The sequence below is a fragment of the Aphanomyces astaci genome (genome assembly GCF_000520075.1).
Source record: "Aphanomyces astaci strain APO3 unplaced genomic scaffold supercont1.36, whole genome shotgun sequence".
NCBI lineage: Eukaryota > Oomycota > Saprolegniomycetes > Saprolegniales > Verrucalvaceae > Aphanomyces > Aphanomyces astaci.
In genome coordinates, this window is record NW_009798299.1 from 34,987 (window position 1) to 59,225 (window position 24,239).

Consider the following 24,239-nt stretch of genomic DNA (forward strand, 5'->3'; position numbering starts at 1 on the left):
TGTACACCACGCCATGGAAATGTGGAAATGCCGAAAGACGTCGGATTTACAGCGTTAATACCAATGTAATGTTACAGTATCGTGCAGATTTTGAGTCTATTTTTAGACGCTATCGTCCCTCGATGTCGACGCAGGAGGTAGGTCGTCGTCCGCTGTCCCAACACTGGCTCTGGCTCCATTGACCTTTTGCAGGGATTTTTATACATATATACTATCATGGATTGCGCTAGTCGGCCGATTTGGAATCGAACGAGGAGCGTGTAGAGCAGATCGTTGTGGGCGCGCTGTGCTGCGTGCGTAGTCGCCTCGTCCAGCTCGCGTGTGTGGGGCTGCCCAGTGGATTGTGCTTGTGTATCTACTTGTTTAGTCCATCCCCTCGTCCCAACGCTGCCTTGATTGTTGGTCTCGTGCCCGTGGGACTGTTTGCACTTGTGCTACTGGTAAGTTGGGGCCAACCAACTCTACCTTTTGATTTCACACTTGCAAATACAACAAATCGAAGTGCCCTCGTGCATACAATATGTAGCCATAACAAAGCATGACTGTACTACTACTACTGCTTTCTTGACTATTTCTCATGTGACATGGATATTCGTTTTGGCCATGTGACACTGTACGATGTGGTGGTGGAAGTAGTGCCTGCCAGGCTTGGTGTTTTGCAGTCAAGTCAACACCGACCACAACGACGCCCACCGAGCCCATCGGTACATTTCTACGACGTTATAGTACTATTTTCCCCATTACGTTGCCAGTTCCCCGCTACACGTTTGGGTATTCTGCTGGGACTTTATAAATCTGTGTTCACGTATTCTTTCCATGTCTATTTTACCATGTGCTATAGAGTGCTCAAAGCGAAGAACATGGCGTATCACGCGGCTGGTCAAGTCGCGTGTGACGCCGCCACCGACACCACCGGCGACACCCGACCGCCGAATCCGTTTGCGCTGACCATCGAAGCCGCCAAGACTAATAGCGTGGAATCCATGGCGTGGAGCCTCGGCCAAGGCCAAAGCCCCGACGAAACCGACCATGTACACAACGTACAATATGATGACACCTCGTTTGAAGCACTTTCTTGACCCAGAAGGGCTTGAAACGAGGTGGGTCATTACTTAGATGGAGCTCTCACATGAGGAGGACGGCTACCGTGTGTAGCTGGGCCGGACGCCGTTGCATTGGGCGTGTTGCACCGGCAGCGACGACGTGGCCGAGATGTTGATCAAAGCGGGCGCGGCCATGGATTTACACGATCGAGTACGAACTACATTGTGCTTTTCTGTTCTTACTGCTTTCTTGCAGCCAGACCAACGTGATGCTTTGTTATTCTGTTATGACATGGTTGTCTTGAGTTATATTTTTGGTTTTAGTTTTGACGTATTTTTTTACTTGAATTGTATTAAACAAACGTAAACCAAATATGATACAATGTAGTGATAATAATTACTGGTAGCTGGAAGGGTTCACGCCGTTGCATTACGCGGCCTTCTACGGCCACATCAAGTTGACCAGACTCATGGTGACCAATGGAGCCAACATGGAAATCGCATGCAATGTATGGTACTGTACATAAATACAATAACGACACTTCAGTATGACGTTAAAAGTACTCGAGGATTTGAATGGTCCCTGCGATTAGAAACACATGAATCCGCTGCAGTTGGCGGAAATGGCCAGTTTGAAAGTGCACACGGTGCAGCCGTCCCATCCGCTCATTATCAAATACGTAAGTTGTTCCTAATGGCAATTACACGTTGTGAAATGCATATATCCATATACATATATTTATATACTGCATCTTGTGGTTGGTTCTCTTAGGGTCAACGTTACAGGATAATAGTATTGCTGTGATTCTTGAGTTTATGATATTGTGAATTCGCTATAAACTTCCAAAATTCGCCTGGTTTGTGTAGTCCATATTGAATCACGCCGGAGTTCTGATTGGTTGAATATTTTTTCGTTTCTGCAAGAGCCAATCAAATCCACTAAAAATGGATTAGCCAATAGCGTCGATTCGTGATTCGATTCGGCGGTGAGATTCGATTCGACGGGGTCTGGAAATTCGTATTGACTGTGAATCCACAATATAACTATTATTATATTTATTATAACAACTGACGAAACACTCGTTTCCTTGTAGCTTCGAACGGCGATGGGAGACCGCGCGACGCCGCCGCTCGAACACACTTGTGGACTGACAGTGGCGCGCCTGCTGGATCGACATGGAAGCATTGGGGGCAACCCTCCTCATATATCATAGGGGTAATCTGAAATAGAAGCAAAACAACAGCCATATTCAGTGGACACTCGTTGCGGTTAATGGAATGTATGATGCGCGGCGGCTAAAGCACGTCGTCGTTGACGAGGAGTTCGTAGTCGTAGATGCCGATGGGGATGTGTTGGGTGTCGGTTTGCACGGTGGACACGATCTGCAGCATGCCATGACGCAGTTGACTCTCGAGCTGCATGTGGTACTCGTCGGGGTTCGCACTCGGATGGACAAGGACGCGGATGGGCAATGTCCACTTCTCCCACACCACTTTTTCTTCGTTCTGAACTAACCCGAACAACGCCTTGTTAACGCGCGTTTCAAAGAACATCACCGTGATGCGATGCCCGCCCCCGCTGTGATGGCGAGTCATGTGTCGTTGAAACTGGACGATCGCTGCGTCTACCTTGCGCGTAACCTCGGCCACGGGGCAGTACGCGTACGTGATAGGTCGAAACCTGCAGTGAGCCTCGGCGGGACGCACCGGCCCCGGCGCACGTGTAAACAGGATCGTGTGCAGCAGACACGCGACGCACTCGGCTAGTTCCGACACTCCCACGCGCAGCTCTTCCAACTCGTGCGTCACACCCGTCGACGAGGTCGCATTCGCCAACTTGCCAGGATACGCCATTTTACGACAATGGAAAATGATCACACTATTAATAGAATTACCACTCACACTATTACCGTTAATTTGAAGGAGAGAATGTTCACACTATTAGCCACTCACACTTTCCAGTTCCATAGAAAATCAAAAATGGATTATAGCCAATCAGCAACACGTAATTTCGGATCGACCAATGGGCGATTCGTCGGCGAGATACGGGGCCAGGAAATTCACACCGAATCTCCAATACAGTACTTATACTATTAATAGTATACAGTACTTTTACTGTTAATGCAATAAGACTCCGGATAATGTTTATCCGAAATGAGCGACTATTAATAGGAGAACCCATCTTCGTCGATCTGGTCTGACGACTTAACCGTGTGAGTTTTGGGTCCAACATCGATTTTGATTGGTCAGACGTGGCCCAGTGCATCGATTTGATTGGTCACTAAATAAATCAGTTCACCAAACTACGTTATAAATCCTTGAGAACAACGACCTGACCAACATGAGTGGGGAACAACATCAGCATGTCGTCGGGACCGAAGGGAGACCGCCGCCAGCAACTGTAACGACGAGCACATGTACCACCAGCACCCCCATCGACAGCTCGACCGGATCGCCAAAGCCGTCACCGCCATCCTCGCCGAAGAGATCTCCACGAGCGCCCAAGGAAGACCTATTCTACTGGGTTAAGCAAACGTCGTTTCTCCAGCGCGACGTGTCGTACATTTGCCAGAACATCAACGGCCCGTGTCCTCTTCTCGCGATCTGCAACGTGCTCCTCCTTTGCGGCCACGTGAGCATCGACGAGCATTTGCATGTGATGGGGCCGTCCAATTTCATTTTCGCGCGCGACGTCGTGTCCATCGTGGAAAATCGGCTCGTCCACTCGAATCCTCACTTGAACGAGGTATGGTGTGTGTTCATATGCTTGAATACCCTCCTCCACCACCTTTCCATCGCACATCGTCTCTAGGCCGAGCGTGTCATGCTGGACGAAGTCGTCGCGCTCGTGCAAACGCTCCAAGTCGGGTTGGATGTGAACGTGCAGTTCCATGACATTGGCGCGTTTGAGTACACGAATGCTTGTGCGATCTTCGACCTGTTGGACATGCGACTTGTGCATGGCTGGGTGGTCGATCCCCAGGACACTGCCGCGTATTCGCTCCTGGTACATCTGTGTGTGCTGCTAATGATAACGATTACGAGGTTGTATATGTTGTCATTTGACCCAAATTATTTGGACTTGTTGGCCGCAGATTCGAGAATCGATTTTTGAGTATGATGTTAAGCTTAGTCAATGTAAAGTTTACACAGTTGAAGATGAACATTTTGACTACTACTGGGTCGCAAACTACACTAATCGATGATTGGTTCAAATTTCCCGTCAGCGCACTTTGATTGGCTAGGACGACATTCTGAACTACATTTGTCAAATTCATTCGATTGTACTCGAAAAAGTCCAAATTGGAACGAATATTATAGTATTTTTCTATAACAACATTAAACGGACGATGATATTGGGCTTTCGGCCAAAATTTATGATGTGGTTTATTATTGTTATTTGAAATATATAATATGAATATCTCACTCTGATATTTTATATCCACCATCAAGCCTAGCTGCCAGTGCATGGATCAGGGCTGTCCTCTGCATCAATTGAGTTGTCTTTATGGACGATGTTTGGTGTACAGGACCTTTTAAATATTATATAAAATTTAGAACTTTATTCTTTTAGCCAATCATACTGCTGCTTTGCTCGATGCGGTGGCGATTTCAATCATCCCGTAAAAGGAGCAAATGCGACTGAAAAACACAATATCCTCTGTAGTCGATTTAATTATCGGCGTATTTGCGTATTTCCGTGTATATATATATATCTATATACATATCTTCGTAACGTTATGTAATTTAGCAGTATTGCTTACAATTCGAAATTAGGCACACAAATCGTACAATCAAGTCGTGGACCGGCTGATCGACTACCACAGCATCGAGTCAAAGGCGCAGTCGATTCCGATCTTGATGAAAGAGCGCAGTCTATCGATGGACGACGCTGCGTTAAAAGTGGATCAAATCACGTCGGAAGGACCAGTCATTGACGCCTTCCTTGCCGACAGCGCTAGCCAGCTCACGTATGTGGGCCTTATTCAGCTGCACGAAGACATGAAAGAGCGGGAACTCGCCGTGTTTTTTCGCAACAATCACTTTTCGACGATTTTCAAAGTACGTTTCGATATTGTCCGATTTTTTCGCCAATTTTGGATCGTGTGTTTTGTGATATGCTGGGATGCATGTACTAAAAATCGAGTTTTAGTTATTACGAATACTGAATTATGCTGTGTCCTGATTTACGTCAGGACAAAGAATAATTCAGTGAAGATCGTGTAGTATAACACTAATTTCAGTCACATATTAAGTGTTGAATTGGTTGAAGAGTGAATTTGATTGGCCACTTGATTCGTATTGTGGGTTTTGATTGGTCGATATATTGATTGTCTGTCGATTTGTTTAGTCTGCTCGTTCGATTGATTAACACTCCAATTTCGAAACGAATTGACAATATGCAAACACAATGGGTGAATCGTTCCATGCAACACTATTTGAACGCAAACACGATTGATTCGATGGTTACAAAAATGAGCGAGTTTTGATTGGTCACTGGAAACGTGTTGTGGGTTTTGATTGGTCAATCGAGTGTTTGTCAATTTTGGTGTTTTTCTGTGTATTCGATTGAGCAATCCAAAGTCGAATCGACTGGACAATATATAGGAAGATCAATATATATATATATATAGATAGGAAGATCAATATATATATATAGATCTTCCTATTTCGTAAGCAATCTTCGATTCTATCTCGGATCCTATATAGACTAACCATTTCATGGATTGATGTGTGGGTGGGGTTGTAGTATGACGGAGCGCTGTATTTACTCGTCACGGACACTGGATATTACGACGAGCCCCACGTGATTTGGGAAAAACTCGAGCACGTACGTACGCAAGTTACTACTCTTTTCGAACCTTGTAAGAAATATTATTATTTTTTGGAATAATATAGATTGATGGCAATTCCGAATATTACACGAAATCATTTGTCCCGTTGGTGGGCGCCCACACCAAACAACAAGAACTGCTAAGTCTCAAGACGCCGCCGCCGTTATCTCCCCGATCAACCGCTTCACTGCCGCCCCCAGTGCCTTCAAATTCCCCCCTGGCGAGTACAGCTAATACGTTGGCGTACGTGATGTACTTAGTAGATGTAGACTTCTTGACCGTGCAGCCAGCCATTTTTTGGTTATTTTTATGTGCTGATTTGCCCAATCCGTCGATCGATCGATTGTTTGTCTGTACTGGATTTTGAAGATGTAAGGGAAAATGCCACACTAAGCTCCGTCGCACACGAATGCATTCGATGGGGAAGGGTTCAAGAGTGGATTTGATTGGCCACTTGATTAATGTGTATGGGTTTTGATTGGTCGATCGATGGTGTACCGATTTGGGTTTTTCTGGTCATTCAATGGAGCGAGCATCCCACTCTACTTTCGAATCAACTTGACAATACTGCTACTGTACTAGAGTATGCATTACCAGTTCGGATGATGCATATATATATTATATATACATATTGTTCACATGTATAATTTAAATTGGGATGATTGTAGGGATGATTTTGCACTGGCGTTGAAATTGCAACAAGAAGAGGACAATGCAGCCGCCGACACCCGACAGGCGACGGGAACTAGTACTCCTAGTAGGAATACTAGTCCAAAGCATGCCCCAAACGCCACCCAACGCACTTCTCCACGAGAAGCGAGTAGTAGTAATACTAGTCCACGGTCGACTGCTGCGGTCCCTCAGCCTGTGCAGCCTGTGCAAACGACCACGGAAGACGACAGTTCACTGCTGAATCTCACCGACGAAGAGCTCGCGGTACGAGAACGGCCATACAATTGGAAGGTTTTTAACAGTTGTGTGAATATAGATGCAAATGGAGGCGGAGCGATTTTTCAATGAGCAGCGACTGCGGAACCTACCTGGTAATGCTGCTGCCCCACAACAGCAAGCTGGACGACGCCGCCAGGGTAGCTCAACCACTGGCGGAGACAAGTGCACATTGATGTGAGACATATATGGAGGAGATTGCAACTATAATACTACTAATCATAACGTCAAAATCCATGTGAAGACGCACGGGAGCTAGCCAATCAATTCCTAGAAAGGCAGGTGGTTTTCACCTCACATGCAAATGGGTATACAAATATCAAGCTTGAAAGCGTGTACCGTATAGTGTAGATGTATTGCGACAGGTGATATTTCACAACCAGCCGACACTCGTTCTCAAAGTTTTGTTAATCCATTGCGTCATACAAATTTGAAGTATATTCAACATGTACACAAGTAAATATCAGTTATTACAAGAAAAATATCAGTTATTACAGGAGTCGCAATAGATTATTCCGTCGCAATGCATATACACTATACGGTACAGTACGTTAAATTGGCCCGCTTGGTTTGACCTATTTCCGGATAGTATCGTGGGAATAATGTGAATTCTCATCGAATTCATACCTCTCGAATTGACCTCCATGCTGGCTTTTTGTAACAACATATTGTATGTAGAATTATAATCTGATACCTACGAGTCGAGTTCGATGCCTTCCACGGCTGCATCTTGATAACATTATTCTTTACTGTGAACTACACCAGTAGTATTATTGGTCACGTGTTTCGATGTTGGAGAGAGTACGTGGGGTACAGTACAGTAGTGCTGTGCGGTCTACTCCAAAAATTCGTCCAGACGATACAATGAACCGCGCGACAAACCACTAATAAGATAGTTGAAGTCTGTTTAGCCATTCACATTATTATTGCAACCTTTATTCGTTTTAGCCAATGATACTGCTTTGCTCGATTTACGGTGGCGATTTGAAGGATCCCCCAAATTTGGCTAATTTGGGTGAAAAGCACAACATAGCAACATTATTACTTTAGTTATGTTCAAGGGCACTTCCTGATGCTTGGTACAGTACATACTGGTGTCGTACGCCTAAGTACACTGTATATCCAAGCCCGACGAAAATACGTCTGCATTCACAGTCAAAGCTGCTGCTATTCACTTTACTTCCAACTGAATTGAACATGATACAGTAGTTAGATCCACACCATACTGTTAGACCGAGCTCCACCACCACCACCAACATCTCCTCGCTTCGATTCATGGCGAATTATCCGAACAACGTGATTGTCGTTTTATATTAAGCTTAGTTAAGTTTGGACTTGTGTGCTGATATTCGCCAATCGATCAATCGATTCTTTGTACTGACGACATGTGAATTGTGTACGAAAAACCAAGTTGTCCTGTGGGTGCTTGTAATCACACTAATTCAAGTCCCACACGAATTCAATGTTTCCTGCAATCGGATTGGCTCAACCCGAAGGCTAATAGGTTGTAAAGCTCTTTCATTAACAGTAATTAAAGAAAAACGACAGTACTTAAAAAAGAAGTTCCGGCTAGTTTCGTCTACACATTTTATTTGGTTGTGTCGATTTGAGAACATAAAACACAACAATATATTATCATCCCTACTGTAACTAGACACCACCCCTCGCAGTACTAGTACTAGTAGTATACTATTACGATGCCTCGATCTCGTTAGGAGTTGTCAGTCTTCAGGCTGGACGACTAGGAGCGCGGCATCGAACGGCGCCACTGTCACCGTAACGCGGTGCTTCTGATGCGTCGGCGCAGCGGACGCCCACACATTTGTGACGGTGCACACTGCCGACGATTTAAAGCCGAGATCAGGCCAGGACAGGTCAAAGGACACAGGTACATAAGGACTTTGGTGGTTGTTCACACGAGACGCACTCAGCACGACGGCATTTTCAAGCCGCCATAGCCACACATCCACCCCACGGGGCACCTGGCTCCCGGTCCATCGCGTCTACATTCCCATATATATTAATACTTTGTATTTAGAAAATAAGATATTGTAGTGTTTCTTCCAAACTGGAGCGATGTACCGACGAATGAATCGACACAACCAAAGGATGTTACGAAGAATCCCGTAGAAGAACTTTTAGCCAATCATCAGATTGCAGGAAATCATCAACCCATCCATATCTATCTAATAGTGTGTGACTGACATGAGTGGAAGCAAAAAATTGATTTTTTTAATGCAAAATTTTAAAAAAGTGCAAAAAACCCGATCGACGGATTTGCTGAATCAGCACAAAAGACCAAATTTTGGCCAAAAGAATGATAATCTTAACTACTAGTTGTATCATTTCATAGCATGATATATTGCTTGTCATGGTGAGAAAAAACAATAAGTCGTCCAATCAAGCTCTTGGTCCAAATAAAACGTCAGTTTTTCGCTTGTCAAACAATGCGCAATCAACAACAGCATTGACGCATGACATGCACAATTCATTTTCACAATATTAAGTGCTAGGTGTACAGTACACTATTCGATATTGAACCAAACCACGGGATACAACTGTTGGTATATATGATATTCTTGTGTGTTTATTATACACTGGAGAGCGATTGATACCACGGGACCACGTCGTACATACAACAATTCAGTACAAACGAATCGATATCGAATTGGTGACAAAAGTCCACATAAACGCCCACGTTTTGGGTACACGGACCTATATACAATACTATCGATATATATATATATATATATATATATATATATCATTCGTACAACCAAAGCAGCAACATTGACAAGGTGCACGTACGGGGTTTCGGGTACTGGCTGATGCATTCGATTGGCTAATCGCCTTGTACACGTGTAAAAACGTTGGATGCACGAGCAAATCGTGAGCTTCCAGCGGTAGAGAGCGCACGTCGGCTGCCAGGAGTAGTGGGAACTGCAGCAATAGCCACGCTGATAGTTGAACCCGGGCCTGGCCAGCCGTGAGGCCAAACCCGCCAGCCACGACCGGGCCATACGACGTGTTAAAGAACGGCTGGGTGTCGAGCTCATGCAGCGCCGTCACAACGTGTCGTTGGACGTCGGTGTAGTCGTCTTGGATGCGCGGGTCGAGCTGAATATGCTGGCAATGGCGCGAGATGGCATGGAGGAGGGTCCTGTTGGTGGCGTTGGGAAGTACGCAATGCGAAGCCAAATGGGCGGTTGACCATGCTAGGGATGTGAACGCAGACAGGAGAGCGTACAACGACAATGACGTGTCGGTGTTTGATGTGGGCGCCACTGAGCAAGTGGTCACGAGGATGCGATCGACGCTCCAACCGGCTAACGTTAGAATGTCCAAGTCATAATGGCCCAAAGAACCAGGAAGCCCTACGAACAAAGCATGTGGAGTTGGTGATGGCCATCGTGGAAAACCAAAGTGCAGTCCATAGGAAATGAGAAGGCTATACGAGACCACACCTGCGCAAGTTTGGCTGCCGAGGTCGACGGACACGGCCACTTGCATGCCATGGGCATGTGCGTACGCGGTGAGACCGACTATCCCGTCTAGTAATGGAGATGATGATATTCACCGTGGGCAATGAATGAAGTGATCGATGGGTGTAGCGTACCGGGAAAGAGGTGGGGATCTGGCACAAGCCGGCCAAATGTGTCGCGGGAGCGTTGCGCCCAGCAGTCCTCGACGTATAGCCAAGTGTACCCTGCTTGGACGTACCCACCCGAGACAAGATTGTCCACAACAGACCGGTACAGCACGTCGCTCGCGCATGTGTTGGAGACGTTGCAGTCATCGGCGCATCCAAACGTGGTGGACCACCACCCCATCGTGTTGCGGGCGTTGGTCGCCGTCATGATGGTTGATGGGTCGACATGCCCACGGTGGGCTCTCTGAGAGGCCCAAGCTGACGACGTTGACAGCGCAGCCACAACTACCAGCGTCGTCCAAAGTCGCATTTCATGTACAGGTTCACCAACCGGAATTAAGCTTTACATCAAAACGATTGATAGGATTTACTGTATTAATATTACGTGTATTAATACTATTATATATAATACTATGGAGTACTGTATTGAAGGAGCTGCTCTAATAATAATATTCATAAACTCCCTTGCTTACAAGTTTTACGGAAAATTAACACCACAAGGTTCAATTGTTTGGCGAATTTCAACAATATTGGAGAAATATTCGTGATAAGTAAGTACTGAGGTATTGAATGTTTTTAATATACTGGGTGACAGATAATATAATTCAGGATCATTTCCACTGCTTTTATATAGTTTTAATATTATTCACACATCCCATACAATACACGGTACACTTCAATTGCTTTTATATAAATTTATATAATCGTAGAAATATTTTAATTGCACATGGGACACCACAATCTCCAAGTGAAATGCATCGTGGCAACGCAACGCCGCCTCGCCGGGCAGGCGATGGCGTGACGACCAAGTTGTCAGACTTGGAGAAGTCGCTTGAATCTATCCAGCTGTCCCAGGCAAACCCTGCATCCAACGCGGCAGCTCCGTTGTCGGGCGGTGCGGCCCTTCTGCAGGTACCCCACCCGACCCTATCAACCTTGCCTTTTGGTAACGTTCCTTGGGCCAGCACTTGCAACAAGGCGGCCGCACGGCACCACCCGCGGCTCCCGCTGTTTCTCGCGCAGGTGGCATCCAAGTCCATCCTTCTCGGACGTTTCCGAACCAGTCGGTGAAGATTGCAGTACAATTGCCGGCCTCACCTCATCCCCGCACCCTCGTCCTCGGCCTCTTCCGTGCGAGTCTCAAAGACCAATCGCGGCCCATCTTCCTCCGATCGCTCCATTTCCAAGGCACGACGGCCACCCGCATCCAAGTCCGCGCGCCCAAAACCATCGGCGAGTTTGAATTCCGCGTCTTCGACGAACTATCCCCGGACGCGCTTGTGCTGCCGTCGATGCCGCTGGCCGTCCTCGTAGACCTCCCGTGCGTGATACTCTCCTTTCAACTCGTGTTTCGATGGCGTTCAAGTTGGTTTAATCGTTGGATTGTGTATGTCTGGATGTGTAGGTACTTTGAAGAAAGCTCTACGACACTGGACACGAAACTGGACCACGCCGCCACCTCGCAAGACATTCAGGTCGTTGTGTCGGCCATCATGGCGTACGCCAGGGTTCGTACTATATATATATATATATATATATATATATATATATTGTGCGAATATCTTGTTTTATGATTCAACGTACTAATCATATATATATATATATTTGTGCATACAGGTACTCGAAGCCGTACCAACGCTGTATCCGACCCACGGAAGCCGGCTCAGTGGCCTCTTGACTCGGCTCTTGGAATTGCGATGGGACATGGACGAGTACGCTGTATCCCATATGAAGTTTGATATATATACAAGTTAGGGATCCCGTATCCCATATGAAGTTTGACATGTACAACGTGGAACCCCGTTTCCCATATGAAGTTTGATATATATGGCAATGATGCGTCTTTTCCGTGTTTTATTTATCGTTTCCGATAGGTGGCACGACAAGGCCGACGACGCCGAGAGCAGTGTGCATGGCGCACTGCGGTCTTTTTTCCACACCGTGGAAGCAAATCGTAAGGGACATAATTTGAATCAATAATATATATATATATATATATATAATCATCGTTGGATATATATCTTTTGTAGGGCATGTGTGGGACATCGTGTCGCCGACGACGCATCAAGCGATTGATTTTGCTCAACGACATGAATACTGCGGGGTCGGTCCAGCATCCCATACACTCTGTCACATGCCAATGTGTTTTTTACTTTAGCGTTGTCTGTATTGGCAATATATTGACGCTGTTTTGTAGGTCTTTGATCGATACTTTTCATCGTTTGCCTCCAAACAAGACTATTGGTCTGTGCATTTGGGCGTCCGACCCCAAGGTATGCCGTAGATCATATCTTGAGATGGTCATACTGTCCTTTGGTCGTGTATATGTCGTACCTGGATACGTGGTGTGTCAGTGGCGTTGGGTTATATGGGGTATATGGTATACAACACATACCATGTACGCCATTTAATATGGTGTAATAAGTGAGTTGTGGCATTTTGTATTTACAGTCCATGACAGCAGCTCCAACGATGGAGGAGTGTGTGATCGAGCATGTATATATATATATATACTGCTATTCCTAGTCCGTTTGGTATGATATTGTCAAATATGTGGAGAATTGATTGGCCAATCACAATCCAGTGCACGATTCAAATGGCCAATCCAAATCGAAAATATGTGGGGGGAACTTCAAATAGTGTGAAGGGCTTCCCCACGGGCACAACTCCAAAGTAGTTTTTGCTTGTATGGACAACAACAAACATCACCCATTGAATTTGGACGGGGTTGGCATGTGTTGGCATTCTTGTATTTGGTTGTAATATTGATTGGGTACGAATTTCATAACCCCGTCCAATCGACCAAACCGATCTCGAATCGTTCCGATTGGTCCATCTGAAAATGCTTGTCGCTGATTGGCTTCACTATGCTTTGTGTGTACTTCGTGCTCCTTCGTGAAAGCCAATCACATTTCGCGGCGAGATTTGGAACCCGTTTTACGACATATATCGCGCAGAATGGGGACATTTGTCGTTATAGTTGTTTATAAACAAACTTCACTGGATGGTTCTATGGTAGAAACGCCCGTGTCGGCGTGGTGGCCGCCACTTCTGGACGCCGCCAACCAATGGATGGCCGCCACGTGTCAACAGCTGATGCCAGATTTGGCCTCGTTTTCAGCCACCCGCCAGGCGATTTACGAACGTGTGAGCGCTGTCGTCCACACAATTCCCACGCCCCCCAACACGACGGTACCTATTAATAACCCTGTCATATTGTATAAACAATCGTGTACGGATTGTGGAACTACTACGACTGGCACCAGATGTGTACATGTTGCCACTTTTGAATGCACATTCAACTATATATATATATATCGCCATGCATATTTATGAATACGTTATATATATATATTATACGGTGTTTGGGAAGTGGCATATCTTGTATATATCACGATATGTATCTATGAATACGATATATATACAAATAGATATATTATTTTATGGATACGATATATATATATATTAATAGTCTCTTTGGAAGGTGGCTCTGGACGTGTTTGGGTCGTCCAACAACTTTTTCGGGTCCATGGCGAGTGACATGGACATGTGCCTGGTACGTTGATCGAAAACATATCAACAAAAGAAAATATATCTACAAATAGCCACACAAAAATATATCCACAAGTATTATCCAAGTGTCTTGGATGTCGCATAATACTGACTACTACTGTGACATGCATTTAAAACACCATCATGCATTTGGCATGTCATGCGTGCCCTAGGTTGAACTCATCGTATTTTGTTCTATTTCATGCTAGCGTAGTCGAATCTATAGATTGTACGATCTTAAAAGGGTATATTGTACGACCTTGGTAGGTGGTGCAACCGCCCGTACAAGACCCCAAGATCAAGCAACGCTTGTTGCAGCTGCTCGTCGCGCGGCTGCCCCCAGATCAATTCGACAATTTAGGTACGTCGTGGTGGAATATATATATATATATATATATAAATATTTATGTGTAGACACGGCTCGACTGACCGCACGCATTCCAATCGTCATGTTTCGCGACATCCCGTCCACGATTGAATGCGACGTGTGCGGTATGGTCACGGCTTTTAGATGAAACTTCATTTATCACAAGAGGAAATAAATGATCGTTTGTTGTATTAGTGGAAAACGCGCTTGCGTTGCGCAACACGCGACTCTTGCGCACGTATGCGTTGGCAGGTGCTCTGAATCATTTACTTCATTTATTTCATTTAAAAGGATACCCACCTGAATAGACCCACGTGTGCGCCAACTGGCGTACCTTCTCAAGCATTGGGTCAAGCAGCGGGGTATCAACAATGCCGCCGACGGCACGCTGAGCTCCTACGGCTACATCATCATGTTGTTGCATTATTTGCAGGTAAACAGATTGTTTGAATGAACTGCCTAAGACTCGCCGAACCTGCGAAATATTATATATATATATATATATAAGTATAAGGGGGGGTCGATTTGGGAACATTCTATGGTTTTGGCCAAAAAAATTCTTTTGATCCAATCATACTGCTTTGCTCTGCGATTTCTGCGTGATTTCATCAATCAAGTTTGGCAAATGTGGGCGAAAAGCACAATGCATACTTTGTATATTGTTGTGTTTATATTTGAAACTGGAGCAACTTGCCGAATGTGTCGACGTAATAACATACAGGAGAATTTAGCCAATCAGATTGTAGAAAATCATCTGTTCAACCAATCCACAGCTAATTCGTGTGTGAGTTCAATTAGTGTGATGGGGATTTCCGCTGACCTTTTTGTACATACAAAATATTTCAATCAATCGATTATCGGTATGGATTTGGCCAATCAGCACAAAAGTCCAACTTTTAGCTGAAAGAAAGACAATAATACCCTTCGGATTCGCCATTCTCCCATCTATACATATATACCTCGGTTAACGTCCAAATGGTTGTCTGTAGCGCACGGAACCGCCGGTGATTCCAGTTTTGCAAACATTGTCGCCCGCATGGCAAGGTACTGAGATCGATATACTCTAATTCGACTTGATATGTTTATATCTTCGATTCTGCCCCTCCCTTCTGTTTACCACGAGATGACTAGCCTACTTCTTTATCAAAGGATCAAAAACAAATCAAATTATGTAGCACCAATATCTGATATCTATGGCTGCATATGTACGTACATATTGTCGTTTCGCTGAAATTTGGACTATGTAGTTGATTCGAGACTGATTTCTAAGCTGATGCAATGTATGGTATACTAATTTTCAGACGAGTATTTTAACTACGGGGTCGGTCCAACTATACTGATCCACGAGTGGCTGAAATAAATAGAGTCGCCTTAGGGATTGAAATTGGCGACGTCATACAATATAATTGGACTTGGCACCATTATATTCGTAGCTTCTTCAAAGCATGGTATATACACATTTATATTGGGACTTTGACTATATTGCTCGCTGATTGGTTTGCATTTCTCGATCGTGCACTTTGATATATTGGCTAGGATATTCTAAATTACAAATCCATTCAAAAAATGTCCAAATTGAAACGGATATGACACTGTGTAGGGGAAATCCGATGTGGGTGTTTGCGAGGGGGGGTGGAGGGGTGCCGCTTTCGCAGTCCTGCGTGTGCATTGAGTGAACGGATGGACGACACCCCCGGGCTGCCATCGGTAAAGTTTCAAGGGCACGGTACGCTTATAGAACTCCAATGCATGAATCATCAAATATATTATTGTCTTTTACCCGACATTTGGACTTTTGTGTGCTGATTCGCCAACTCTATCGATCGATTCTTTCGTGTACTGAATGCTGTTAAAGTGTGTTGTCCTATGGGAATTGGTATCACACTAATTAAAGTCACACACGAATTCGAGGTTGATGGTTGATTTCCTGCAATATCTGATTGGCCAAATCCATCTTCCGATTCTTCGGTTCAATCTATCATTCTCCATGTCGCTCGAGTGTAGAATGATATAAATACAATATTATCAATAGAATCTTAAATATCAACTTGTGAATAGAATCTTAAATATCAACCTTGTGGTTGTAGAAACGTACTTTTTCGATCCTGTGCAAGACGTCCAGTGGCAATGGCTTCATCAGTTTGGCGCGGCCAACACTCAATCCCTGGCGGAATTGTGGCTCGGTACGTGTTCGAGAATGGGGTTGTTTGCCCATTCCTCTATCTATATATATTAATATATATATTCTTGGGAGGAGTATTGTCGTTCAGCGAATAATTGGCCTTTGGTGCTGATTTGCCAAATCCATCGATCGATTGTTTATGGTACTGAATTTTGTCCGTGATGCCCATCACACTAATTGAAGTCATTCACGAATGGGTTGTTGGTTGGGTGAACGGATGATTCCTGCAATCTGATTGGCTCAATATTACTGCCAATATTCTTGTGCACATTTGGTTGTGTCGATTCGTTCAGTTTAGAATAAACACAACAATATATATATCATGGCATCACTGGTATAACCATATGTAGGTTTGTTTCGGTACTTTGACTCGACATTTGATTACGCCACGCACGTCGTGTCGATTCGGATGGCCCGGTACGTCATCTCTTCCTTATTTGATCTCGTAAGACTATTAAAATATATTTTAATTCTGACCTTTTGTGTATTTTTCGATGTACATATGTACAGTCCGCTGTTCAAGGCAGAAAAGCCACAATGGAAGTACCACGCACGATTGATGATTGAAGATCCATTCGAGTTGGACTACGACGTCGCGCATGTCGTGAAAGGCGCCAAGTACTGTTCACAAATATATATATATGGTGTTTTGATGGTGTTTTCGTATATATTTGTCACGGTAGGTTCAAGCTCATGCGGCAAGAATGGGCGAAAATGCACTGGAGCTTAAGCCAAGCCAACGTGGACGAGGCCACAGAGGCAGACAGTGTGCTCAGTTTATTGTTTCACAAACCAAGTGAATCCTCGAGTGATAACGACATACCCAACGCGTAGAGATATACTCCGTGGGGATATTCGTCCTGAAACTCTGATAGCGCGGATAAATAATACCAATATACGTGTCCTTGATGGAGTGTAGATGATTCGTATACTGCTGACGACATCATTTACACGTCTGTGACATTGTACAATAAATAGGCTTGCTGCCTTGATGACGGCAACTTCTCACGTTGATCTACTGTGAATGCGGTGAAATCGACTGATCCTACACAAGTAGCTACAGGCCTCGAGATATAGCGGGCTTGTCTTGAAAAATATTACTTCGAAGTAATTCAAAATACTAGTAAACGTTGTGCCCGAAAAAAGTGATAGGTTGGTGGTGGCCATACATACCCTATACTCCGAGTAGATCTTGTTGTGTGTCTATCAAGATACCAGTACTGGTAGTGAGCGTAATTAGCATGACTACATGAAAGCCTCAACCCTGGAACTCTCAGATACCGATGATGCCTCACCGAAAAAAGTGAAGAAGAATGACCGAAGCAACAACGATCACTACTCGACCTGGAAGACGTACCAGCAATGGTAGGCATGTCAAACTTAAATGGGAGCACTACCATTGATTGCTGTGGATTGTACAGCACTATGCACAAACAAACGTGAAAGCAATCGTGGTTAGAATAACAGCATAAGAGGACTCAAGGCCACTTGAAGCCAAGCGCGTCGCAATCACCAAGGTGAGGGAGCAGGCCAACCCCCCCCCTCCATGCATGACCCATACAGAGCACCTTAAGTCTCCCAAACTCTAGCAACCTACGAAAGTCAAAGTCGTGTTTGCAGTACAAGTGTGTCGTCCAGAATCACAACGTGGAATCGACAAACAATAGCACGGGAGTGGAGCTCAAGTTCAAACTTGACGCTACAAGCTCGACGGGATTTCGGCCATGTTGTTTCCCGTAAAGGCTTAGCCACGGGGTTTCTTCGGGGAACGGGGGCATATTGTTGTCCCGAGGGAATTCAGTACTGTTGTGTTAAGCGCCCTGATGACCCCTGTTCCCTGGGCTCGTGAACAACCTTCGCTGCACTGTCCTTGAAGTACTCTAGCGTTCGAGAGGAATCACAAAACACTATATTGGTGATCGCGAACAACTAGTTACCTATACAAGAGCATGTGTACGCCAGTGTAAATACAGTGTTGTATACTTCGTAGTATATGCCTCGCTGGCAACAACTGGATTGTTCTTATATATCGTCCATCCTAGTGGGGGGGTTAACTTGCTAAAGGATGACGCTAGGGCTTGGTAAAATGTGAGTTTGAGTTGCAGACTGACAGCGTACAGCAACGTACGTACGTCAGGGTGCAGGGGACGTCGTAAGGGCTTGGGTGCCTACTTTTCATATGTACGATTGTGTGGTCAGCGTTAGGGGCAATGAAATTTTGGTACGCCCTGAGGGCGACGGTCGCAAACTTCACAAACTTCAAAAGTGTAAAACTATTTAACGGTGCTGTATGGGGTTTGGTGAATTCACTTCTTTTCAAGAGTAACCTACAGTACTCGTTCGGACCTTGCCCACGGCGACAAGCCAGGTGAGTCACGACCACTTGGGTGACCACTTGGTATGTACTAGTACCGAGGTGCATTCGTGTTAACCCGCTAGGATATATAACATTACGATGAGGCCAAGGATCGCCCATGTATTAAGCAAGGGTAAACTTACTGACTACGCGTATACTAGTAGTACAGTGTACTTAGAAGTACTATACATAGTAGTAGCGCTTATGTTGTGTTGTGCATACTTGACTCTCAGCGATACTCCAAGCACGTTTTTATGTACAGTGCTGACGCAAAATTGTGCCTGCATGACACTTGATACTATTACGTTAACATTTTAATAGTACTACTACGTAGTAGTAGTTGGGCATGGACGATTATTATGCGAGGTTCACTGAAATGTTGCATACAAAGTCCAAGTGAATCTTGAACTGTGTGGTACTATAAAATGACCGGTTTGGGGAAGTAGTACGCACTGTACTCACATAATCACTTGAACTAGTATTACTTGGACATGTCGCAGAGGCTTTACATAGTAGTAGTACTACTGTAAGCTTAGTGGAATTCTTGAAATCGGTTGAACGAGTCCCGTCTCCGGCGCGGCCGAGGCTCGGGTGCAATGCATATTCCATAGTAACGTTAGTGCAAGGTCATTCCCACCCTTTCGGCACTCTATATATTCGTCGTTGGATCCTCCAAATTCCCCTATGGTGCCACCACGATGTACCTACCGGTACGTACATCCATCCCATCACGTGATGCAGCCTTTCGTCGTACTATCACCCACGGAAAACTACAAATCCCACCCCCTCACCTGCATTCATTCATCGCACACACACAAGCAACGCCTCCATTGATAGTAAGTACTACGTAGTAGTACACAAGTAGCTTCCCTCTTACATCTTCTTCTCGGTCGCAGATTGATGGCACCACACAACCCAACAAACAGGTCGATTAGCACTACGATGCCAAGTCGAGACTCGACCCCGCACTTGACCATGACATCATCCACCATCCATCACGAGATTTTGGACATGCCACCCGTGCTCGAAGCATCCCTCGACGGCGGCTCCAGCAGCAACGACGACGACCTATGTCGCCCTAAAGTACATGGCTGCTCGATCCCTTACATGCTTCTCGTGGCCCTCCCCCGTTTGCCCATCATGATGGGCTGGGCGGCGCAATGGGCTGTGCTTGGCCCGTTGTTGGAGATCTTGGTCTCGTCTTCCGTCGTGCAGCTCATTCAAATCGCCGGGCCTCTGTGCGGGCTCCTCGTGGTACCTACCTTGGGCGTGCTCAGTGACAACTGCCTCCATCCGTACGGCCGCCGACGGCCGTTTCTCTTTTGGGGCGCCGTCACCAGCATTCTCGCCTACGTTTTGCTCATGTTTGCCGCCGATATTGGCACGTACTTTGGCGACACCGCCACAAGTCGGCCGACCATGACAGGCATTGTCATCTTGTGTTACATCTGGACAGACATTACGCTCAACATTGCCATGGTGCCTGTGACACTGCTCATGGCTGACGTCGTGGGCGACCGCCAAGTCACGGGCTCCGTGGTCACAGGTGTGTTGTCATCGGGGGGGTTGCTCGTCACGGCCGTGTACATTGCCGCATTTGGCCCGGCCCACCAGAGCTTAAAAACGTTTTTGTCCATATTGATCGGTCTCCTGGGGGTCACCTGTGGAGCCACGTGTTGGTTTGTCGTTGAAAAGCCATACGTTTACATTTGGCGGTCCAACACAGGCCATCACGTCAAGATTGCTGTGACCGCAGTCATCGCTGGCATTCGACAGCTTCCGTCGCCCCTGGGGGTGTACTTTGTGCTCATCCTGCTGTCGACATATGGCTTTACCTCGTACAACGGCGCAAAAGGCCAATTCTTTGGCCTGGTCGTCAACGGCGGCGACCCGAACGGCGCAGATTTGTGCCGGCCTTCGTGTTCCCCTCGTCAAGCCGCATTTAACGACGGCGTCCGCGTCGCAGGACTCACCGACACGCTCCAAGTGCTCGCGTTCTTGTACGTGCTGCTGCTGCCGACGCTAGTACACCGTTTCGGGGCCAAACGAGTGGTCACTATGAGCTTATTGCCCCAGGGGCTGTATGTGGTCATGGCGTACTCCAAGCACACAGCCGTGAACGTGGCGATAGCTGTGAGCTGCAGCATCACACAGGCCACCATGAATCTGCTCATTGTGCCGCTCATCATTCATGTCGTGGGCCATGGCCCAGACAATTCGCTCGGGCTCATCAACGGCGCCCTCAACAGCGCCCTGTGCACCGGCCAGCTGCTGAATTATGTCCTAGCTGCAGCCCTCGTCACGTCGCCGATGGGGTATGCACTGCCGATTCTCGTTGGCGGGCTCTTGAGTCTGGTCGCGGCTGTGGTGGCGCTGCTGTGCTTTCGAGTGAGCATGTACAGTCTGTAACGACAGGAGTCGTACGCTAGATAGATCGCACGTGTGTGTATGTAAATTAACTGTGTAAATTATTATTGCCATCCTGTGCTTCACTAACCCGACTTGACGTTTACATGAACTATTATTACTAGTATCTAGGTGGCATGGAGAGGTGTACTAAGTAGTATAGATGAACACCCACCGCTTCCAACACCGAATAATTACAATGTTGATCCGCATGAACGCAGGGTAATAATCATTATGTAATCAGTTCGTAGGACTAGTACTACAAGGTATTAATAGTAATATTCTAAGATTCTACGTAAACCTAATGAACTTTAAAAAAAAAGGATTGTTTTGCTTTTTCAATATTTTATCATTATTCGTTCTGATTCGAGAATGAGACTAACAGTTACTCCGGTGTGTATTATAAATAAATATATATATATCTTTTTCCGTCCTTCTATTTATGTTGATTTTATAGCAAAATAGACGAAATCATGGGTTTTCATCGTGGATTTGTCTTTGAAGATAGTATAGACTTCGAAGTATCCATCCTACATATACTACGTCGTACTATTAATACTTACTACTAGTACTACGTAGTACTACTGATCCAATCTATTAAGATGGTATGGTACATGTGACCGCTTATTGAATTGAGGGAACCCATAGCCAAAACCCACCATGGTAATATCTTTATTTTTTGATAATCCTCTTTGAATTGGACAACAATAAATCGGGTGAAAAACCAAATTCCACTGGGTTCTTTACACGTGCTTGACCTTTTGACGGATGGCGTTGCGGCTCACACGCAAAAGAGACGCGGTTCCAATCAGCACAACAACGACAATGGTAGCCACAAATTGGCCAAAGTCGCCAGCAATGGCTTTGGCATGGTCGCTGTCGGTGCAGGTTGTGTCGTTCTCGATGCATTCTGGACGGTACGACAGACGGTAGAAGAGGAAGAGTGCGCCCGCCATGGCCGCCAGCACCAAGCACACCCGATGGAGAAGTGTGATGAGGTCCAGTGACGCTTCAAAGCCGCCGTGCTGATACACGAGAAATCGAACGTGCTGCTGATGCTGTGGGGTTTTTTTCGTCTGCGACACGGTTGAAAGCGATTTGGCGAACACCACGTCCAAGAGCGTGCCAGGGTTGGCATGCACCGCGCCCACCAAGTCCCGCGACCCCGTCGACACGACAACGTGCCACGTATGGCCATATTGTTGCGTCAGCCAATTCTACGCACATAAACGAGGGTTCCAATTGACTGGCATTATAACCAGGGTATGGGAAAACATAATGGGCGATCAAACAATTGAATATGACATGTTGTGGATTCAGCACATATTTCCGTCGAATCGAATCACGAATCGACGCGATTGGCTAATCCAAGTTTGAGTGGATTTGATTGGCTCTTACAGGAAGGACAAGTATAGTCAACCAATCAGAAATCTCCCAGCGTGATTCACTATTGATTCGTCAAACCAGGCGAATTTTGGGAGTTTATAGCGAATTCACAATATTACACAAAAGAATGGATTGAAAGGTGCTGCTGGACAAGTACAACAATAGTTTTGATTGTCTCGAGATCGAAAAATGAATTGCGTCAACAATATTGTCGATTTGATAGTACAAATTTGGGGAGGGGGTGCAATCGAATCGCGCCGACCAAAACGATCCACAATCGATGATCTGATTGGTTGAATTTCATAGAGAAGGTTCTGATTGGCTAATCATTTTGAGCTCTTTTGAAGTAGCCAATCAAATCGATTTAAATTCCAACGAGAAACCACGCCACAACACGAAATTTCACTCGAAAGCACAATAGTATATCTTTTCTTGTGTATCAAACTATAAGTGTACATTTAAAAAACATAACAAATAGACAATGAAATATATTTAATGCACCCACCCACCCATGCCATACTACGTACAGTACAAAAGATTTCATATTGTTTACATTCCGGTCAAATTTTAATATATATATATATATATATATATATTGTTTTCCATTCCCTGGCTTACCTTGAGCGTACTGCAGAGGACATCCGAGTCGTCAGGCGTGGCGGCCAGACGTTGACACACGGAAAGCACTTCTGATTGAAACGGAGCTAGCATGTCGGACTCCATCACCGTCTCCTTGCTACTTGGACACAACCGTCACTCGATGATCGGCGGTGTAGTTAGGGGAGGGCCGTACATGGAGTCGGTGGTCGCGACGGCGGAGGGGAGGACGATGGATCCTGCCGCAGGCGGAGCCGTCGTTGCCACCGTCGTACGGTACACGACGAGTTTGATCCTGGCAGTTGCGTTGTGCACCACGGCACAGCATCCTTTGCGCTATTGCAACTCTATCAGTGAAGATTCATGCAAAGAGTAATCGAACGCACGTAGCGGATGTCCACGGCAAAGTCTTTGCCTGCAACCACGTGCCAGCCACGGCCTTGCTTGTCGTCCAAGTCGGCTTGCACGACGGTCGCCAACTCCTTGAGCGTCTTGGCTGCTTTCGCTCCCCGTTCGACAGCCTACGATTGAATAGTCACGAGGGGCGCAACTCAAGGTGATGTGGACACGCGGATACTTGAAGGACGACAGTTTGAAGCGCCAGGGGCACCGTCGGACGGCTCGACACGGCAAACATTCCCGCGGCCACAACCATGACGATGTGATTTTCAAAAGTCAAATCTATCGGTATCCGGATACGAAGATCCGGATTCGCCTGGAGCTCTTTGCAACAAGAAGAATATTACTTGAAGTATTATTGTAAATTCGCTATATACTTCCGAAATTCGCATCAATATTGAATCACGCTGGAAGTTCTGATTGGCTGACTATACTTGTCCTTACTGTCAGATCCAATAAAATCCACTAAAAAATGGATTAGCCAATAGCGTCGATTCGTGATTCGATTAGGCGGCGAGA

The 24,239-nt window shown here is 45.7% G+C and overlaps 7 protein-coding genes across 12 annotated transcripts; 4 read left to right on the plus strand and 3 right to left on the minus strand.

The window, feature by feature from the left end:
- The first annotated feature begins 107 nt into the window (after nucleotides 1–107).
- Nucleotides 108–2,903, plus strand: H257_11787 (hypothetical protein). The gene is made up of 8 exons (XM_009838813.1): nucleotides 108–137; nucleotides 231–440; nucleotides 637–704; nucleotides 842–1,031; nucleotides 1,156–1,254; nucleotides 1,451–1,557; nucleotides 1,637–1,723; nucleotides 2,138–2,903. Coding segments are annotated over exons 1-7 (690 nt in total). The 5' UTR covers nucleotides 108–122; the 3' UTR covers nucleotides 1,638–1,723; nucleotides 2,138–2,903.
- On the minus strand, nucleotides 2,070–2,902 carry H257_11788 (hypothetical protein). Its single transcript, XM_009838814.1, has one exon. The coding sequence runs from the start codon at nucleotides 2,895–2,897 to the stop codon at nucleotides 2,340–2,342; it is 558 nt and encodes a 185-aa protein (XP_009837116.1). The 5' UTR covers nucleotides 2,898–2,902; the 3' UTR covers nucleotides 2,070–2,339.
- Nucleotides 2,904–3,361: 458 nt separating the features above from the next.
- On the plus strand, nucleotides 3,362–7,070 carry H257_11789. 2 transcript variants are annotated; one of them, XM_009838816.1, is made up of 7 exons: nucleotides 3,362–3,789; nucleotides 3,856–4,050; nucleotides 4,821–5,105; nucleotides 5,794–5,874; nucleotides 5,943–6,121; nucleotides 6,547–6,814; nucleotides 6,867–7,070. In XM_009838816.1, the coding sequence occupies exons 1-7, from the start codon at nucleotides 3,385–3,387 to the stop codon at nucleotides 7,005–7,007; spliced, it is 1,554 nt and encodes a 517-aa protein (XP_009837118.1). In that variant the 5' UTR covers nucleotides 3,362–3,384; the 3' UTR covers nucleotides 7,008–7,070. The 2 variants fall into 2 exon arrangements, with proteins under 2 accessions (XP_009837118.1, XP_009837117.1); XM_009838815.1 differs by lacking the exons at nucleotides 6,547–6,814; nucleotides 6,867–7,070 and having other exon boundaries at nucleotides 5,943–6,261.
- Nucleotides 7,071–8,431: 1,361 nt separating this feature from the next.
- Nucleotides 8,432–10,805, minus strand: H257_11790 (hypothetical protein). Its single transcript, XM_009838817.1, has 4 exons — nucleotides 10,443–10,805; nucleotides 10,291–10,377; nucleotides 9,635–10,200; nucleotides 8,432–8,829 (listed from the first exon to the last, which is right to left on the minus strand). Exons 1-4 carry the CDS (start codon nucleotides 10,783–10,785, stop codon nucleotides 8,548–8,550), a joined length of 1,278 nt encoding a protein of 425 aa, XP_009837119.1. The 5' UTR covers nucleotides 10,786–10,805; the 3' UTR covers nucleotides 8,432–8,547.
- A 412-nt stretch (nucleotides 10,806–11,217) lies between these two features.
- H257_11791 (hypothetical protein) lies at nucleotides 11,218–17,545 on the plus strand. 5 transcript variants are annotated; one of them, XM_009838822.1, is made up of 19 exons: nucleotides 11,218–11,387; nucleotides 11,441–11,796; nucleotides 11,881–11,983; nucleotides 12,093–12,187; nucleotides 12,350–12,429; nucleotides 12,506–12,579; nucleotides 12,673–12,748; nucleotides 13,495–13,667; nucleotides 13,960–14,031; nucleotides 14,295–14,388; nucleotides 14,442–14,519; nucleotides 14,590–14,646; nucleotides 14,703–14,827; nucleotides 15,384–15,438; nucleotides 15,995–16,120; nucleotides 16,482–16,577; nucleotides 16,927–16,993; nucleotides 17,087–17,194; nucleotides 17,260–17,545. In XM_009838822.1, exons 1-19 carry the CDS (start codon nucleotides 11,229–11,231, stop codon nucleotides 17,408–17,410), a joined length of 2,145 nt encoding a protein of 714 aa, XP_009837124.1. In that variant the 5' UTR covers nucleotides 11,218–11,228; the 3' UTR covers nucleotides 17,411–17,545. The 5 variants fall into 5 exon arrangements, with proteins under 5 accessions (XP_009837124.1, XP_009837123.1, XP_009837122.1 ...); XM_009838821.1 differs by having other exon boundaries at nucleotides 16,927–17,194; XM_009838820.1 differs by having other exon boundaries at nucleotides 17,087–17,545.
- A 2,329-nt stretch (nucleotides 17,546–19,874) lies between these two features.
- On the plus strand, nucleotides 19,875–21,412 carry H257_11792 (hypothetical protein; the record flags this gene model as incomplete). The annotated part of the gene is made up of 1 exon (XM_009838823.1): nucleotides 19,875–21,412. One exon carries the CDS (start codon nucleotides 19,875–19,877, stop codon nucleotides 21,339–21,341), a length of 1,467 nt encoding a protein of 488 aa, XP_009837125.1. The 3' UTR covers nucleotides 21,342–21,412.
- A 560-nt stretch (nucleotides 21,413–21,972) lies between these two features.
- Nucleotides 21,973–23,993, minus strand: H257_11793 (hypothetical protein). The gene is made up of 5 exons (XM_009838824.1): nucleotides 23,899–23,993; nucleotides 23,708–23,842; nucleotides 23,518–23,657; nucleotides 23,343–23,460; nucleotides 21,973–22,555 (listed from the first exon to the last, which is right to left on the minus strand). Exons 1-5 carry the CDS (start codon nucleotides 23,974–23,976, stop codon nucleotides 22,082–22,084), a joined length of 945 nt encoding a protein of 314 aa, XP_009837126.1. The 5' UTR covers nucleotides 23,977–23,993; the 3' UTR covers nucleotides 21,973–22,081.
- Nucleotides 23,994–24,239: the final 246 nt, after the last annotated feature.

Excerpts from the sequence above, each read along its gene's own strand:
- H257_11789 (XM_009838816.1), top strand. The coding sequence starts at position 3,385 with ATGAGTGGGGAACAACATCAGCATGTCGTCGGGACCGAAGGGAGACCG. Across the intron at positions 3,790-3,855 it reads CGAATCCTCACTTGAACGAG|GCCGAGCGTGTCATGCTGGA; the intron begins GTATGGTGTGTG and ends CATCGTCTCTAG. Across the intron at positions 6,815-6,866 it reads TCACCGACGAAGAGCTCGCG|ATGCAAATGGAGGCGGAGCG; the intron begins GTACGAGAACGG and ends GTGTGAATATAG.
- H257_11790 (XM_009838817.1), bottom strand. The coding sequence starts at position 10,785 with ATGCGACTTTGGACGACGCTGGTAGTTGTGGCTGCGCTGTCAACGTCG. Across the intron at positions 10,378-10,442 it reads AGATCCCCACCTCTTTCCCG|ACGGGATAGTCGGTCTCACC; the intron begins GTACGCTACACC and ends CTCCATTACTAG. Across the intron at positions 10,201-10,290 it reads CGGCAGCCAAACTTGCGCAG|GGCTTCCTGGTTCTTTGGGC; the intron begins GTGTGGTCTCGT and ends CTTTGTTCGTAG.
- H257_11793 (XM_009838824.1), bottom strand. The coding sequence starts at position 23,976 with ATGGTTGTGGCCGCGGGAATGTTTGCCGTGTCGAGCCGTCCGACGGTG. Across the intron at positions 23,658-23,707 it reads TTGCCGTGGACATCCGCTAC|CGCAAAGGATGCTGTGCCGT; the intron begins GTGCGTTCGATT and ends GAGTTGCAATAG. Across the intron at positions 23,461-23,517 it reads GTCGCGACCACCGACTCCAT|CAAGGAGACGGTGATGGAGT; the intron begins GTACGGCCCTCC and ends GTGTCCAAGTAG.
- H257_11788 (XM_009838814.1), bottom strand. The coding sequence starts at position 2,897 with ATGGCGTATCCTGGCAAGTTGGCGAATGCGACCTCGTCGACGGGTGTG.
- H257_11787 (XM_009838813.1), top strand. Across the intron at positions 441-636 it reads TGTTTGCACTTGTGCTACTG|TGCCTGCCAGGCTTGGTGTT; the intron begins GTAAGTTGGGGC and ends TGGTGGAAGTAG. Across the intron at positions 1,255-1,450 it reads CCATGGATTTACACGATCGA|CTGGAAGGGTTCACGCCGTT; the intron begins GTACGAACTACA and ends AATTACTGGTAG.
- H257_11791 (XM_009838821.1), top strand. The coding sequence starts at position 11,229 with ATGCATCGTGGCAACGCAACGCCGCCTCGCCGGGCAGGCGATGGCGTG. Across the intron at positions 12,188-12,349 it reads TTGCGATGGGACATGGACGA|GTGGCACGACAAGGCCGACG; the intron begins GTACGCTGTATC and ends CGTTTCCGATAG. Across the intron at positions 17,195-17,259 it reads CATGTCGTGAAAGGCGCCAA|GTTCAAGCTCATGCGGCAAG; the intron begins GTACTGTTCACA and ends TTGTCACGGTAG.